The sequence below is a fragment of the Bos mutus genome, chromosome 6 (genome assembly GCF_027580195.1).
Source record: "Bos mutus isolate GX-2022 chromosome 6, NWIPB_WYAK_1.1, whole genome shotgun sequence".
NCBI classification, from domain to species: Eukaryota; Metazoa; Chordata; class Mammalia; order Artiodactyla; family Bovidae; genus Bos; species Bos mutus.
In genome coordinates, this window is record NC_091622.1 from 99,217,318 (window position 1) to 99,234,754 (window position 17,437).

At 43.1% G+C, this 17,437-nt stretch overlaps 1 protein-coding gene across 6 annotated transcripts in view; it reads right to left on the reverse strand.

The window, feature by feature from the left end:
- WDFY3 (WD repeat and FYVE domain containing 3) overlaps nt 1-17,437 on the reverse strand; it is a 283,089-nt gene that overhangs the window by 10,472 nt on the left and 255,180 nt on the right. For all 6 annotated transcript variants that reach the window (XM_070372638.1, XM_070372639.1, XM_070372635.1 and 3 more), the window contains 7 exons: nt 13,397-13,488; nt 12,960-13,172; nt 10,322-10,469; nt 8,950-9,104; nt 7,851-8,009; nt 5,728-5,907; nt 1,218-1,400 (listed from right to left, as the gene is read on the reverse strand). In XM_070372638.1, the coding sequence (XP_070228739.1) occupies nt 1,218-1,400; nt 5,728-5,907; nt 7,851-8,009; nt 8,950-9,104; nt 10,322-10,469; nt 12,960-13,172; nt 13,397-13,488 (1,130 nt within the window). The remainder of the gene's footprint in view (nt 1-1,217; nt 1,401-5,727; nt 5,908-7,850; nt 8,010-8,949; nt 9,105-10,321; nt 10,470-12,959; nt 13,173-13,396; nt 13,489-17,437) is intronic.

The following is a 17,437-nucleotide window of genomic DNA, read 5'->3' on the forward strand; positions in this document are numbered from 1 at the left end:
TTAAACAGTTCTCCCCAGACTGTGTTGCATGAGATGTCAGTGAGTTTTTCATAGTCAAGGGAAAAGGAATGGGGTCAAAGAGATTTCAGAAACACAGTTAAACTATGTACACTTCCTTATTTCCTACAAAACCCCTGTGAGCCTTGCATACACTGATACATACTTTACACCTCCAAGAAGGTGTACAGGAAGTAGGAGCCTCAGACATGTTTGGCTAGGGTGCTCTTCATGATGCCTCAGAGACGGAGTAATCTGGAATGCTGCTCTGCAGGCCTGCGGCTTTGGGGGTGTGCCCATAGTCTGAGAGTAGAGTGTGGCCGGGGAGTGGCCGATGGCTTCATTGTGTAGCTCTGCTTATGACTGTGATTACAAGGGCAGCAACCATCTGCTCTCTCCTTTTACAGAGCATAATTAAAGAAGGACATAAAGAAAAATCTCCCGAGAGAAACACCTAAGTATTAGAACAGACTAAAAAGGTAAACAGTCTGTGGATTCCATTTTTGGTAGAGGCCCAATGCATGAACGCATCGGCTTCCCTGGTGGCTCAGACAGTAAAGCTTCTGCCTACAATAAGGGAGACCTGGGTTCGATCCCTGGGTTGGAAAGATCCCCTGGAGAAGGAAATGGCAACCCACTCCAGTACTCTTGCCTGGAAAAATCCCATGGACAGAGGAGCCTGGTAGGCTACAGTCCACGGGGTGGTGAAGAGTTGGACACAACTGAGTGATTTCACTTTCTTTTCAACACATGAAAACTAAGAAAAGGATAAATGGATCTAGGATTCAGTAAAATCGCCCAGGATCTGAGACAAGAAAGAAATGGATGATGTGAGGGCCCTGGAAGCATGATCGAGCTCTGTGATTCTCTGCAGAGAAGAGACAGTTCGCATTTTCCCTAAGAAGCCTTCTGACGGGCTGAAAGGCCAATACTTGGGCAGCTGACATTTCTAGCAATTGCAGCGTGACAGGGAAATGGTGTCTAAGTGATCCTGTGTCAAGTGGTCAATAGCACTAACACATCTGCTTAATGGGGGAAAAAGAGGCCAAGTCACTGATGCTCCCCACGTCTGATAACCCAGTGGCCAAGGTCTACATCTGAGCGCGAGTTTGCTAAACAGCAGGACAACCTCCAGGTGTCTTCACCTGCGGACAGGTACAGAAGCTTCGAGTGAACCAGGGCAGCAAACACCCTGGAGCATGTGCTCACAGCGGACCTACCCGGACCACGCCATCCGAGTGTCCCGTGACGATGACGTTCTGCGTGTCCCACTCGTTCATCTCCGACACACAGCAACAGACGATCTGCTGGCTCCTGCCTGTGAACGTGTTCACACTCACGACGGGGTTCCCGTTTATGCTCCACACATGGATGTACGTGCCGGCGCAGGACACGATGTCCCCCTGAGATGGGGAAGAGAAACGTCACTCCCAGCAGAGGACATGCTCCTTTCAGAAGCAACCGAATCTTTGGTCTGGCTCTCGAGAACCACTGGTTCTAAGTGCTTTGACTAGTGACTGGGTAGTTTCTGAGGTAGCCTGGAATCCAGAGCTTGCTGACCTAGAAAAAAATGCCCTGAACAGAGGCCTCTTTAAGAGTTCAAGGTGGCATGAAGACTGGCCAAGGTGATCTGGTGGTGAAGGTGGAAGCCCTTTCACACACTCAGCAGAGCCCTGCTGCATTCTATGTCAAAGCTATCTGTAATCTGAGGAGGTGATAACCACTCTCTTACCTCTTACTGTTTACAAAATCTATACCTTCCACCAAGAGGTAGGAACCCACTTAATTTTATAAAATGAGCCCAATCACAAAAGCCACAGGGTAGAAGAGAAATCTGTTACTTTGGTGCAGCTGGGACTCTCCTTCAATAAATGAAAAGATGAAATCTTGGTAACACTGTAATATCCTATTACAAATGTGTATTCACAATAGAGAAGAAGAAAGCTAGTATGTAGGTCATTTCTTGGCACACTGAATAAACCCTAAGACTCCCTGAGCTGAGAAGTCAGTTTTTCATGAGTTCCAAAAATAGGGGGAAAAAAAAAAATGAAGCTTTTCCTTCAAATTCTACCAGTTTGGTGAAAAAACAACCCACTTCTGTTAAAGGAACTAAGCTTCTTCCTGAAGCATCAATGGTGTGTCGGTTAGTGCGCTGGGCCCTTTAGACACCCCAAAGCTTTTACACCATCCCAGGCAGCCTCTCGTATCCCTGAGATAGTCTGACAGGAGTGATGCTAGGTCTGACTTCAGAAATGATCTGGTGGATTTCAGTACAGCCAGTGGGCGTAGGACAATGTACAGAAATTGGAAGATGGTCATCAAAAACAATAAATATGCCAGCAAATTTGGAAAACTTAGCAATGGCCAAGGACTGGAAAAGATCAGTTTTTATTCCAATCCCAAAGAAAGGCAGGGCCAAAGAATGCTCAAACTACTGTACAATTGCACTCATTTCACAAGCTAGCAAAGCAATTCTCAAAATTCTCCAAGCCAGGCTTCAACAGGATATTAACCGAGAACTTCCAGATGTTCAAGCTGGATTGAGAAAAGGCAGAGGAAGCAGAGATCACATTACCAGCTTCCACTGGATCATAGAAAAAGCAAGAGAACTTCAGAAAAACATCTACTTCTGCTTCACTGACTACGCTAAAGCCTTTGACTGTGTAAATCACAACAAACTGTGGAAAATTCTTCGAGATGGGAATACCAGACCACCTCTCCTACCTCCTGAAAAACCTGTATGTAGGTCAAGAAGCAACAGTTAGAACCAGACATGGAAAAATGGACTGGTTTCAAATTGGGAAAGGAGAACATCAAGGCTGTATATTGTCACCCTGCTTATTTAACTTCTATGTAGAGTACATCATGCAAAACGCTGGGCTGGATGAAACACAAGCTGAAATCAAGATTGCCAGAGAAATATCAACAACCTCAGAAATGCAAATGACACCACCCTTATGGTAGAAAGTGAAGAACTAAAGAGCCTCTTGATGAAAGTGAAAGAGGAGAGTGAAAAAGTTGGCTTAAAACTCAACATTCAAAAAACTAGGATCATGGCATCCAGTCCCATCACTTCATGGCAAATAGATGGGGAAACAATGGAAACAGTGACAGACTTTACTTTTTTGGGCTCCAAAATCACTGCAGATGGTGAATGCAGCCATGAAATTAAAAGATGCTTGCTCCTTGGAAAAAAAGCAATGGCCAACCTAGACAGCATATTCAAAAGCAGAGACATTACTTGGCTGCCGAAGGTGTATCTAGTCAAAGCCATGGTTCTTCCAGTAGTCGGGTATGGGTAAGAGAGTTGGACTACAAGGAAAGCTGAGTGCCAGAATTGATGCTTCTAAACTGTGGTGTTAGAGAAGACTCGTGAAAGTCCCTTGGACTGCAAGGAGATCCAACCAGTCCATCCTAAAAGAAATCAGTCCTGAATATTCATTGGAAGGACTGATGCTGAAGCTCCAATACTTCAGCCACCTTACGTGAATAGCTGACTCAATAGAAAAGACCCTGATGCTGGGAAATGATTGTGTGCAGGAGGAGAAGGGGATGACAGAGGATGAGATGGTTGGATGGCATCCCCGACTCAACGGACATGAGTTTGAGCAGGCTCTGGGAGACAGTGAAGGACAGGGAGGCCTGGCGTGCTGCAGTCCATGGGGTTGCAAAGAGTTGGGCATGACTGAGCAACTGAACAACAGCAACATCAAGAACAGAGGAAAGCCAGAAACGAAACAGCAGGACCCAGGCAAGAGAGAAGGTAAGGGAAGGCAGGCGTGACCCAGTGCTTTTCCAAACCACTGTCTATGCTGGTCTTGCTACTGTTCCTTCCCCTTCTCCCCCAGTTTACCAAGGTGGCAAGAACCAAACAAAAACCACAGTGAGCAAAGCACTGCTGTGTCTACCTCTGGATCAGCCCCTTGAACCACCTCTGACGACGAGTGTCAGCAACTGAGTTTTAATTAATGGGTTCAGTCTCTGTAGGAGATGGGAGGCTGCCACCCCATGATGTACTATGCAAGACATTCTGCAATTACTCCAGGGCGCCTCGATTAGAGTGCGTCTGAGCAAACCCTGTGGTTAGGCGGGTTGAGAGTAAGGAGAATTAAAGGGCAGCTGCAAGGCAGCTTATGCCCAAAGTGTAGACTGCACTAAGGCAGACTTGATGATGGCTATAAAACTGTAACAGAAATAGAAATCTTCTCATGAGTGCTGGAGATGACAAATGAGTCTTCAAAGGGAAACTAACATGTCCACAGTGTCCGTAGCAACTACTGCAGTCTAGTGAGTGGATGCTGGCCCCAGTGACAACTAACTAGAAATAAAATCCTCAGCATTTAAGAACAATCATAAAACAAAATGCTTGAAATAGTGCAATTATGCATTTGACTCAGAGCAACACAGTGAAGATGAGAGTGGTTCTGCTGCACTGACATTTCCATAAACCTCCTCTTAGATGCCTTTGCAGGAGCAACCGAAGGTACTATTTTAAAAAACATTTTAGGCCTTTCAAATATATATGAAAACAAATTTGACTCTCTTATCCCCACAGGCTCCCCACTCATTCCTGACTGTGATTACTCGTATTATTATGAGACAATCTAAGTGACATTAACTGGCCTTCCCTGGTGGCTCAGTGGTAAAGAATCCACCTGCCAATGCAGGAGATGCAGGTTCTATCCCTGGCCCTGGGTCGGGAAGATCCCCTGGAGGAGGGCATGCAACCCACTCCAGTATTCTTGCCTGGAGAATCCCCATGGACAGGAGCCTGGCGGCCTACAGTGCATGGGGTCACAAGAGAGTCAGACAAGACTTAGCAAGTCCACGGCGCAACTGCAAGTGCCATTAAGTAGCAATGAGTGAATTTCCTTTTTTTTTTTTTTTCTGAGTGACTGCAAGGTATTTGACTGAAAGTACAGTACTCAATATTCAGAATCTTCCGGTATAAATTAAAGATATGCCTCCTTTGAAAGGAAAGCTGCCCGTGGCTGATGGTATGACAAAGCTAGGACCACTCTGTGTCACTAGTGCGATGCCTGGTGGGGCTGACAGCAAGGGTGGGAGTGAATATTTACAGCCAGGAAGTGATGAGCTTGGGGGTTCTCATTAACTTGCACATGTGAGACTGACCTGCACATGTGAGAATTTGTGCCCTGGACACAGAGACCTCATTCTAAACCTACCCCGAATGTTCCCTGCTTCCCATCACCCAAACCAATGACTTTTTCCCCCTCCTTGCCCAGTCTGCATGGAGGCTCCTATGCCAGCACATTTATTTTGTTCTGTTTCACTGTATTTTCGAGAGCCATTTTTTTTTCATACCTTTGGAATCTGTTGTGAAAACCGTTTTACAACAATTTTTCTCTTGTTTGGGTACCCAAATATTACTCTCCTCACTTTATAAATACTTTGAACATATTTCATCAAACTTCAACAATTTTAACAAATCCCACAAATTCCTTGCTTTTAAAAAAGCGCGTTCTAGACTGTTTTATTTTGAACCAAATCTTGCTCTTTGAAGTATGGCTGCAATGATTGGATTGTAAGACAGAACTGTTTCCTGGGTTACAAACTTTAATGTCCATTTGCTTTTGTAAACAGCATCTAAACCAGGTGGCTTTTATAAGACGCATGTCCATCAGCTTACAGAGTAGAGTGATTTTGTATTTATGCTGGCCAGAGCTACGTGTTCCTACACACAAACCAAGTGAGCAGTTTACAACTTACGGTTAATTCATTGATACACAGAGCAGACACGGGAGCCCGGTGGCCTCGGAGCTGGGTTAGGAATGACAGCTTGTTCAGGTCCCAGATGATGCAGGTTCGGTCTCGGGACCCGCTGACGATGATGTGATAGGCTAACGACGCGGTGGCACAGGTAACCGTATCCGTGTGGCCAAGTAAGGCCTAAAAGGGGAACAGATGAGACCAGGCTGATCACGGTGGCCATGTTCCTTACTGGACTCCAAAGAGCTGGGTGCGCTGCGAACCGAGAGGCTAGCAGGGAGCGCCTTGCGCAGCAGCGTCTGGAAGGCCCTCATTCTTCTCTCGCCACTGTCCCTGCTTCCCCCACCAGGGGTAAGAGACAAGTGTGGAGGACTCGGGAGACGCCACTCTCCATTAAAATCCTACCTCTCTCCTGGCCTCAGCCCAGGATCTCAGAAGGAAGGGAGAGTTGCAGTTGCAACCCCGCTGGGGTTTTCTCACACTTCCTGTCTCCACATGGAGATGTATCGATCATAGTCCCCAAATTCAGAATTTAAACTCTGAATCTATTCTTTTCTGCTGTTGATTCCTCTAAGTCCATTCTACAGAACTACAATTGGATGTGTTTTTTAAAAATGTAAGTGTGTGGTTTTAACACGTGGTCCCAGGAAGATACAGGGAAAATGCAGCTCTGACGTGTCTGGTGAGCACCTGTTAGGAGCTGGACACACCTGGGTGTCTCCTGCACCTGAGAGGGACCTGTTCTCAAACCAGAATAAATACGTTTCTCTTTTGCTGGGATATGAAGAGAAACAGGATCCAGGGAAATGGTAGTGCAGGAAAACAAACATATTGAAGGAAAAGATTCAGATGACTGTTAGGAATTTCTAAGTATTTAGTATTTATCAAATTCTGGTGATGCACACACCCTTACTATGTACTTGGCAAACCCAAAAGGCTGTTCGAAGTGAGAAGTAGTTGGCACTGAGGGGCTAACAGGCACGCTAGCTAGCTTTGAAGCCCATTTTCTAAATTGAAAATATCGTAAGCAGGAGCGTTTGGACCAGCCAACTGCACTGAGAGCCTTGCACCTGCTCACGTGGAGACTGTGTCTCACAAGGACTCACCTTTAGACCCAGCAACCACTGAAGTTTCTGGACAATAGAGATGGTCACTGCAGTAAGCAAGAGGAGCTCAATTCTTTCTATAGGTATTGAAAACAGCACTGTTTGTCTGAGGCTAGTTTTAAAATAGCTTTGGAATCACACAGAACTGAATTTATATCCTGGCTTTACCACAAGGTGTGACGTGGGCCTGTGTCTTAAGTTCCCTAAGCTGTGGTTTTTCCAGGTGTTAATTAGCTCAGGCTGCTGATCGTCTTGTAGAAATGTCAGGACTGCAGTTTTACATTTTTTAAACTCCCAGCACAGTGCCCTGAACATGGCAGGTGTTCAGTAAATGGCAGATATTACTGTTACACTACTTTTAAAATTTGTTATCACAGAAAACACCTAGATGTAAACTCCATTAAAAAGAAACTTACAGTAGATTCACTTATAAATCAAATATTAAAAAGGTGATGGCTTCATGATAAAAGAATTCTTGCTTTGATTAAACATTTATGATAGAGTCAGCTCATAACAAGTGATCAAAAATACTTGTTAATAAAATCACCAATGGTTTTTCTGAATACATTTCATGAATTTGCCATGTTCTCAAGAATATTATACACGAAGAAACAGAAAAAACAAAAATCAACGACTTAATGGTATAGATAAGTGAAAAGCATCCAGAAAAGAAGTTATTATGAATCAAATTGCAAATATAACTGGTTTGCAAGAATTTAACCTATATATAACTCTGAAAAACATTGACATTACTTTAATATATTAAAAAAAAAAAACTATATCACCTAAAGATATCTTGCTTCAGATTTTAAAAAAGGACAGCTTGGATCATCTTTAGAAATAGTATCCTCTGATTTTTCATTTAAATTTTTTAAGATCCATTTCTAGCAAAAGAACACACATTTTTTGGTCTTGTCCATTAATGTCTAAATTGCCTTGGAATTAAGGAAGTTTTTCAGTTTCTCTAGAGCATGAGCGAGGGGGGTGGAACAGGTCCACCATTTCACATTCTGTTACCTGTTTGAGAGTGAGAGTCTTAGCCTTTTCTTTCGAGGTACTCATCTCCCAAACACACACCACCGTACTTGTTCCACCCGTGATGACCAGCTTGGGGTTGGGGCAGATCGCACAGAGAATCTGGCCCCACTCCGACAAACATTCATAAACAGTCACTGCCTGTAAAATAGAAGAGATGTGAGACACATGCCATCAAGCACTACAAGCTTCTGAGACACGACGAGCATACCAAATGAAAGTAACCTCTATTTGGGTCCCTCCTGGGCAAATACCTGTGTCCTGCAGGTACCTGCTGGGCTGGTTCCCTAAGGCTCTACTCTGAACTACACCCTACAGCCTCCTAACTATAGCTGGTGTCGAAAATCATAAGAAGAAGCACTTTGTTCATATTGGGGGTCTCCAGTTTTTCCAGTCAGGGAAAAAGATGTTCCGATTGTGTGACTGAAAATGACGTTTAGGTTGTGTGATACTATGTGAGATGCAGGGGGTGATCTGGTGAAAGGATGCATCCGCTGTAGCAGGTAGAAGGTAAAAGGAAACCGTGAGTGCTGCTGCTGATGACAATGTGACTGAACAGAACTGTGTTACAGACACTGACTGTGTCCCTCATGCATTCAGGAGAGGACTGTCAAGGGGCAAATATGACTCCAAAGGATCACTTAGGTATTGCCTCTCCAAGAGATGCTGATGGGACTCAAAATGGTAGCCGCAACTGCTTCTTAGGGGAAGGGTGGCAGGTTTTCTGCCAGCCATTGAAGAGTGCCGATATGTAAGTGGGACAGTGACGCAAAAGGAGGCTCTTCTGGTTGGCAGAAATACTGAACACCTGGTTGGCGAGGGCCCCCTGGAGGAGTTCTTGGAGTGGAAGGCAAACTGCTAGGTCCTGGTACACAACCTTCCAGGAGAGGCTTTTCTGCAGGAAACGTGACTCGCCCACTAGCTCCTCTATCCTCATGGGATGCAGTGAAGCTCTCCCTTCCTCTGGCCTGGGGAAAGCAGCTGAGAAGCCCTTGGCCTGAGCTATCCCCACCCCCATGAGGCAGGATCTCCAGGCCACAGAAGAGCAGGATGACATAAGTGAGCAAGCAACAGTGCAAACCTTGTCTGACTCATAGGTCCCCAGCCTGCAGCTGAGGTCCGCGTAGCCCCAGGCGAAAGTCTTGTTCCAGGTTGGTGGGATAAGAACCTTATTCTGTTCTACTGCAAGAATGCCTTTGTCTGTACACACGATTTGTCCCACAGGCTCTTTGAGTTCTACAAAAAATAAATCAACATATTAGAACCAGTATAGGGAAAACTAACCTCCTTATCCCAGAGAGGAAGGTAGAGAGTGTTAGTTGTCTCCAACTCTTGTGACCCCCTGGACTATAGCCCACCAGGCTCCTCTGTTCGTGGGATTCTCCAGGCAAGAATACTGGAGTGGGAAGCCATTTCCTCCTCCAGGGTTATCTTCCCAACCCAGGGACCAAACTGGCGTCTCCTGCATCTCCTGCCTTGGTGGGCAGATTCTTCACCACTAAGGCCACCGGGGATGCCCACAGGGGAGGGGAGGTAAAGGGACCTCAAATATTCAGACAAATCAAGCATCTCGACACCCACATAAACACAAAATGACCTGAGAAGGAAGCAGGGTGTGGCTTTCGATGGAGTCTTCTGCAGACCCACTGGGCAGATGTCGACCCTGACTGGTGTCTCCAGCCTGCCTGGCTATGGACACTTGCTTGGGTTTGGCTCCCAGCCACCAGGCCCACCTTTTGATCCCGAGGACTGCCAGAGTGCTCTGGGATGCTCCCAGAACGCCACACAGACCTCCAAATGACCTAGGCCTTCAGCTCCACCCAGCCCTAGACTTCCTGAAGGAAGGCCAAGACCCCAGCCAGTGCTCCAGAGCCATCTCTGGGCAGTGGCTGGAGCTGGCGCAGGGCAGAGTCTGTGGAATGAGACAGGCGGCAGAGAGCTGGGCGCCCATCCAGACTTTGATGCTCCAGTTTTTGGATTTAAGTGACAACTTCAAGACTCTGCAAAACATTTTTTTTTTTTTTTTCATTCAAAGGGGAAAAAAATCTACTTGGAAAAGTAATTTAAAATAACTTACAATAACAGTAGATGAAAGAAGCTTTTAGTTGGCATGTTAAAAATACAAGTCTTCTTACTGCTATTTCTAAATTGGCAGAACATGTGTAAATGAAGATGGCAGAAGTTTTTCTACAAGTTGAATTATAAGATTTGGTTTACTAGTTTTCAGTACCCTAGCAGAGAGGAGAACCTGTTGGGTTTCTTTCGGATGCAAAATCCAACAGGCAGAAAGAAGAGACGAGAAAAGGAAAAGGAGACTCTAACAAGTATTTGGTGGTTTTAGCACTTATTACAAATGACACTGTTGCTGAGAAGCAAATTTGTTATTGCTTAACTAGGATTATTAAACAGTCGCACAGAATCATCCATCAGAAGCTCATTCCCTGTCACTTTACCTTTTACAGGTGTTAGTGAAGGCCTCAGGTTGTCCAGATGATGAAAAAAGATCTTGTCACTGGCAGACCCTGGCGGGACGGAGGCCCCCGCATTGTCTCCGTTGAGTCGACTCCTCACTCGCTTGGGTGGATGAGGTTTTTTAAATAACTGGTAAGACAGAAGACAACACGTTTTATAATGAAAGCTAACATTTATTAATCAGCCCTTTTATTTGCCAGATATTTTGTTGCTATTTCACTTAAGCTTCACAACAGCCATTAGGTATCACATTATCACATTTTATACTTGACGAAAGAGATTTAAAGAGGCTCAGAAGGTTGCCATCTGAGATCTCATACCTCAGTAAGTGGGGACAAGACTCGGATACTCAAGTTTGGGTTACCATCAAGCTCTATGCTACAGTGATTTCATGATAATTTTTCAAAAGTAAATTAATCTCTTCAAATAACAGTCAGTTGAAAATTATTTTTCAGTGATGTTTAAAAATGAACCCATCCTTTACAGACCGATACCGTTCTGGGCAATGGAGAGCAGGCAGCCATTCTAACTGGGTTACATCTGGCGCCAACACAGGCTTTATGGATGTGACATCATTCCTATCTCATTTAGGTGCTACTAATTTGCTCAGTATGAATACGGTTGCCTTCTTTTTACTTTGTGATGATGTAAAAGAAAAAAAGATCTTTGTCATTTCTGTTTAGTATTTCTAAGGGATTGAAAAGTATTAATGTCCATTTAAGATGACTGCTTTTCAAATACTGTACATTTTCTAAATAGGCAGAGTCATTCCTGTTTGAAAACTGATATTTAAGGAAGATATTTGGAAAATCTTAAGATGAAATGAGATTTAGAATGACCACAACACCATCACAGTCTATTTATTTGACATTGTGAGTTTCCAGGAGAAAAAAACAGGAAAAAATATGTTTATAAAGATACACATCTGAGGCTCCCAAAGCTTTAAAGATGTAATTTCCATTTTATCTACATACACGGCATAGGATCAGAGTTCATTTCTTTCTTTTTTTTTTTCAGTGATTCCAGGTTTAATCAAGGGTGGGGAAGGCGCTGCATGGCTGCTTAGAGAGGCCCCATAGCAGCCAGCAGCCTGGGCCCCACACGGAGCATCTGCTTTTTATTCTTCAGAGACTAGACTCCGAAGCTGTATTAAAATACCCACATACTTTCAAATATGTTCATGAATGAACCTTTACTGAAGACCTTTATGAGGTACCTGAGGATAAAGCAGGCCAGGCAAGCATATATAAAGATAAATTAACATGACGACGACAAAGCTTAGCTATTTTGAGGGACGGTTACACTTGGAAGTACTCTCCATTAGTTCCTGGAATGTCCTAGAAATATGTTAGTATCCAAACCCTATCTCCCAGACTATCTGCCTCTTAAACTCAAAAGTGGGGCAAAAATCATGCAACAGTGCATATCTGTTTCCCAGAAGGTTTCCCAGAAGGTTATGAAAAATGGTTCCTGCACATGTAACTCTCAAAGAAGGGAAAGGCTTAACTAAGGTTCTTCTGGTGTGATTCCAGCTCATCAACACATGTTTCACTTTAGAAGTAAACCTGGTTCCTGCACTGGGGGATCAGATTGCACTGTGAGTGGTGGAGTCACAGGCTGTCCACTGTCTATCGTGGCTTTTCCATAAACAAAGACTTGTCATTGTTCTGTGTTCCCAGCTGTCAACTGTGGAAACCTCAAAGTCAGTTAACCTACAAAAAGGGAGTCCAGGAGAGATCTTGAACAGAGAAGGACAGCCAGGGTCAAAATGCAGAGGCCAGGGCACTTGGGGGAAAGGTGGTGGTCTCAACAGCCAGCAACGCGAGGCTTCTCCACCGTGTTGTGGTTTCTTCTGGCACATCTTGCCCTCCTCGTGGGCCCGGAACAATGGGGATAAAGGATGAGATGAATTCCCTTAGTGACTCAAAAGGAGGCTCTTCTGGTTTGCAGAAACACTGAATACCTGGTTGGCTAGGGCTCCCTGGAGGAATTCTTTGAGTGCAAGGCAAAGTGCTAGCCTCTGGTACACAACCTTCCGAGAGGCTTTTCCACAGGAAACGTGACTTGCCCACTAGCTCCTCTATCCTGATCGGATGTGGTGAAGCTCTCCCTTCCTCTGGGTTGTGGAGGAGCAGCTGAGAAGCCAGTTTCCTGCCGAATCTCATGTGGGGACAAGAAAGCATGCCCTGCCACTAGTCTGTCAAGGAAAATCCTCTTTGACTAACAAAATTTCTATTTTTCTGGACTGTAAAAGGGAGGAGAATGTAATAATCTAGGGACCCACTGCAACCACTGGGCAATATTCACGGTTCTTAATTAAAAACTTGGTCCAAAGTTAATTACTATATGGTCATCTACCATCCATAGATATATTGTTCAGTCGCTAAGTTATGTGTGACTCTTCCATGGACTAGGTCCGTGGGATTCTCCAGGCAAGAATACTGGAGGGGCTGCCATTTTCTTCTCCAGGGGATCTTCCCGACCCAGGGATGGAACCTGCGTCTCCTGCATTGGCAGGCAGATTCTTTACCACCGAGTCACTGGGGAAGCCCACAGACATAAGACAGAGCTTAAAAAATGTAATAGAAAATATCAACGATAAGGAAAAAACAGCCATACCTGTTTAGGGATCTGCCCAAAGTTATTAATGAACCCTATGGTGGCTGTTTCCTTGAGGGGGTCATTTATGTTGTAGATATCCACTTGACCCTCATAGAAAAGGTGATGGAAGACGTTTACAGCTTCTACTGCGGCAGGACCTTGCTGCTTATAGCCGAAGATTAAATCGATCCACTCATGCAGATGGGCACTCACGTAGTCACATTCCAGAGCCTGCAATTTCAAAACACAGGTTCAGTCACTGGCTGACTTGTATTACTAACTTGGAAAGTAAAAGGAGTGACCACTGGCCAACTGGAACTAAAATAACTAAAAATCATACAAATAACATTAGTAACTTAAACATGTGGGGAACACATCGCTCAGGGTCCTCTCTTTGTTCTGTGGTCAGTGACCCAGTGAAACCTCAGTTCCAATGCAAAGTGCACTCCCATTACCTCACGGTGCACCCGGATGAATTCTCGTGGGTCCCCTTTTGCCCAGGGTGGAAGGATAACATCTCCAAGTTTGGTGCCGTTTTGTTTACAGCCTGTGAAATTAGATACATTAACAAGAAAATAAAAGAGTGAGATAAATAGTAACATCCTGTGAAAGTAACAGACAAGTAGTGGGTTAGATTCATTACCAGAACTATACAGTTTTACCACCAGAAAGGACCGGCAGAGATCATCTACTCTGGTATTTCCCCAAAATTCCTCCTTAGAGAGATTTACTGAGCATTCACAAAACTGTGGGGCTCCCACAGTCAAAGGGCTTCAGGAAATGCTGAGCTACGCAAGGTTAAACATGTTTCTTTTCTGCAAGGCTCCTCGGAGGTACTGCTCTTCTCTAGGAAGGGTATTAGATACAACATTTCTGACATTTAATTGATCACAGGACTCCTTCATGAACATTTTATGGGGTTACTGTTTTGAGTTTGGAAGAAACTGCCCAAACCAACACAAGCCCCTTAAGACTGCTCATCTGCAAGACCATTAACAATTTCTCTGAAGAGTACATGTAGGCTTTTCCAGAATGCTTAAAGCTTGGTGAGTCAACAGCAGTGGCCAAGCACTCAATCTCTTTTCTGGATGTTTTGACAAAATTCTGCATTCACATGGAAAAGGTTGCTGAAAGAATACCTAACTCCTCAAGCCAATTTTAGTCTGAATTCTATTTTGGCCTAAGAGGACATAAAAGTATGAGTCATCCAGAAATATTTGCAATACATGTGGTTTATCATACTTCTGATTCTTAAATTCTTGAGAGAATGCTGTAGAACCCACATGTATTTTGCTGTAAGGATTCTCACTAAAAAAATAAAAGTAAAATCTGAAACAATGTAACTTTTTGGTGACTATTGTATCATTTAACAGAAAAAACACTTGGAAAGACTATAGGACAACCTGGCAGAAAAAAAAAATCAAGTTATGATAATTCATAACCATGTCATATTTATTTCACATAAACTGTTATTTTAAGTCACAGCCAGATAATCCCTAAAACAGTAAAGGACGCATTTACTATGAGATCTACTGACAACAAAACTGGGATTGGCATCTGAGGAAGTGGGTTCTGTTTCTTCTTTCGAAAAGGTAACGGGAGCTTACAGAGCTTTCCTAGGCACAGATAGGATAACCACAGTAAACAATGACCCTGTAAGTGGTGATGTGGACTCCCTAGCTTCATGCAGTTGGTTAAACAGCTGAATTATAAATTTTCATAGAGAAGTGTTCAAATTTCAGGACACAGAAGGCAGGTTCCAAGTAAGGGCCAGTAAAAACCTTTCCTTTCATCATTGAGGCTTGATGGCTTCTTTACAATGTGATACAAGTAAGAGACTAAAAATCCATTTTATTGTTTAAAGGAATGTTTCGATTTAGTTGAAAAAATTTTCATGTAACTTAAAAAAAATAAAACAATCAAGTTATTACAGCCCCTCTCCTCTCTTTCACACCCTTTCCCCACCCTCTCTGAAATGTCCTCTAAGCCTAATAAGAAGAAATAACTTTTTTGATAAGAAGTAATAATCCCCTGACTACCTGAGATAGAATCTACTTTTCCCAATTTTGCTCATAATCCCTAAATACTGTGTGATATAAGGTTATTTTATCAGCGCTATCTGCAATTTTAAAATGTCATTTAAAGGGGACAGTCTGTTGAAAACTCTTGGTCTAATTCTGCTACTCTGTAGTTTCCCTCCATGTTTATCCAAGGGTACAAGGATAAGACCAGGAAATGAACCTACGTGCTCCAGAGCCAGGAAAAAACCCCAAGTGTTCTTTCTTTTGTATCATTAGCTATCTTTTCTGGATGGAGAGACAAACAGTTTTGTTTGATTTTCTTTATATTGAGGTAAAGTTCACATAACATAAAGTTAACGATTTTAGAGTGAACAATTCAGTGGCATTTCATATGTTCACACTATTGTGCAACTATATCTAGTACATTTTGACCACCCCAGAAAGAAATCTTAAATGTAAACAGTTGCTCCCCATTCCTCCCACCCACCCCCCATCCCCTGCCCCAGGCCCTGGAAATCACCAATCTGTGTCCTGTCTATCGGTATGTACCTGTTCTGGACACTCCATATAAGTGGAATCATTATGTGACTTTCTGCCTCTAGCTTCTTTTACTTGGTGTAATTTTTTGAGGTTCGTCTATGTTGGTGTATTTATCATTACCCCGTATCTTATAATGCCTGAGTGATACTCCATTATATGTATATTCCACAGTTTGTTTATCCATTCATATATATGTGGGCTGTTTCTACCATCTGGCTACTGTCGATAAAGCTGTGATGAATGTGCATGTACAGGTCTTTAAGTCTTTTTTCAGTTCCTCTGGACAGTTCTTGCGTGGAACTGCTTGGTCATGTGGCAATTCAATGTTTCACTTTTTGAGGAACTACCAAACTGCTTCCCACAGTGCTGAACCATTTTAACATTCATGCCAGCAACACATGAATGTTCTACTTTCTCCACATCTTCCTCAGCTCTTGTCATTTTCTGTTTGTGTGTCTTGCCTTTTCCATTATAGTCATCCTAGTGAATGCAAAGTATTACCTTATTGTGCTTTTGATTTGCATTTACCTAATGAATAATGACGCTGAGCATCTTTTCATATGCTTATTGGTCATTTGTATAACTTCTTTGGAGAAATGTCTATTCAGGTCCTTTGCCCCTTTAATTGGGTCACTTATCTTATTGCTGTTGAGTTGTAGGAGTTCTTTATATTCTGAGTACTAGATCTTTACAAGATATATATCATTTGAAAATATTTTCTGGCATTCTGTATGTCTTCTTTTCACTTTCTTCATAATGTCCTTGTATGCAGAAGTTTTAAATTCTGATAAAGTTCAATTTCCCTTTTTTTGTTGCTTTTGCTTATGTTTATCTAAATACAAGATTATGAGGATTTATTCCTAAGTTTTAAGAGCTTTAGCTCTTACTTGCAAATAGCATTGTTGTTAAAGTGTGTGATTTCAAGGAAGGAAGGGGATATGTTATGAAGGTGAGCGTGACAATTATACATGACCTTTCTTTCACTTACTTATTTAAAAGTGGATGATTTGGTTGGGTCTGTAAGTTGTCTGGTTAGAACATGCCTGCAGCATAGATTATTATAACGGACTGAGTATTTCTGGAATGTGTTTTGGCACTGTTGCATATTTGTCTCTTTGAAAGTGGTGTTCCTAGGGAAGACAGTAGCATTCTCCAAAGGTGAATTATAAGTAAACCTAGTAAAACCCTAATGTGCATTCATATGCAAATGCTGGGTTCACATTTGTTGTTTTTCCCTATTCACCATCTACTCTTCCTTTGAGGAACTGCCATTCCTCCCAACTCTAAGTGCTAGAACTTGGTGTCTTTAGCTGCTCAAGGTTGAGTCCCAGGTCCAATCAGAGGTATCAATACTAAGACTCAGTTTTAGGACTTTTGCTGGGGCTACTGAGAGAGTCTTATTATCTTTCCTATTGCATCTGGAGCTACAATTTCACAAGGTTTGAGCTGCTGAATGGGTGATTAAATAAATAAAAATTATAATACTCAATAAAATAAAATCATTCAAACATATTAGATGTGAAGGTGTTGGAGAAGACTCTTGAGAGAGTCCCTTGGACTACAAGGAGATCCAACCAGTCCATCCTAAAGGAAATCAGTCCTGAGTGTTCATTGGAAGGACTGATGTTGAAGCTGAAACTCCAATACTTTCGCCACCTGATGCAAAGAGCTGACTCATTTTAAAAGACCCTGATGCTGGGAAAGATTAAAGGTGGGAGGAGAAGGGGACGACAGAGGAATGAGATGGCTGGATGGCATCACCGACTCAATGGACATGGGTTTGGGTAAACTCCAGGAGCTGGTGATGGATAGGGAGGCCTGGAATGTTGCAGTCCATGGAGTCGCAAACAGTTGGACATGACTGAACTGAACTGAACTGATTCTCTGAATTACCTAATAAATTTTATGAGATAGTATAGTAATGGTTTATATGTG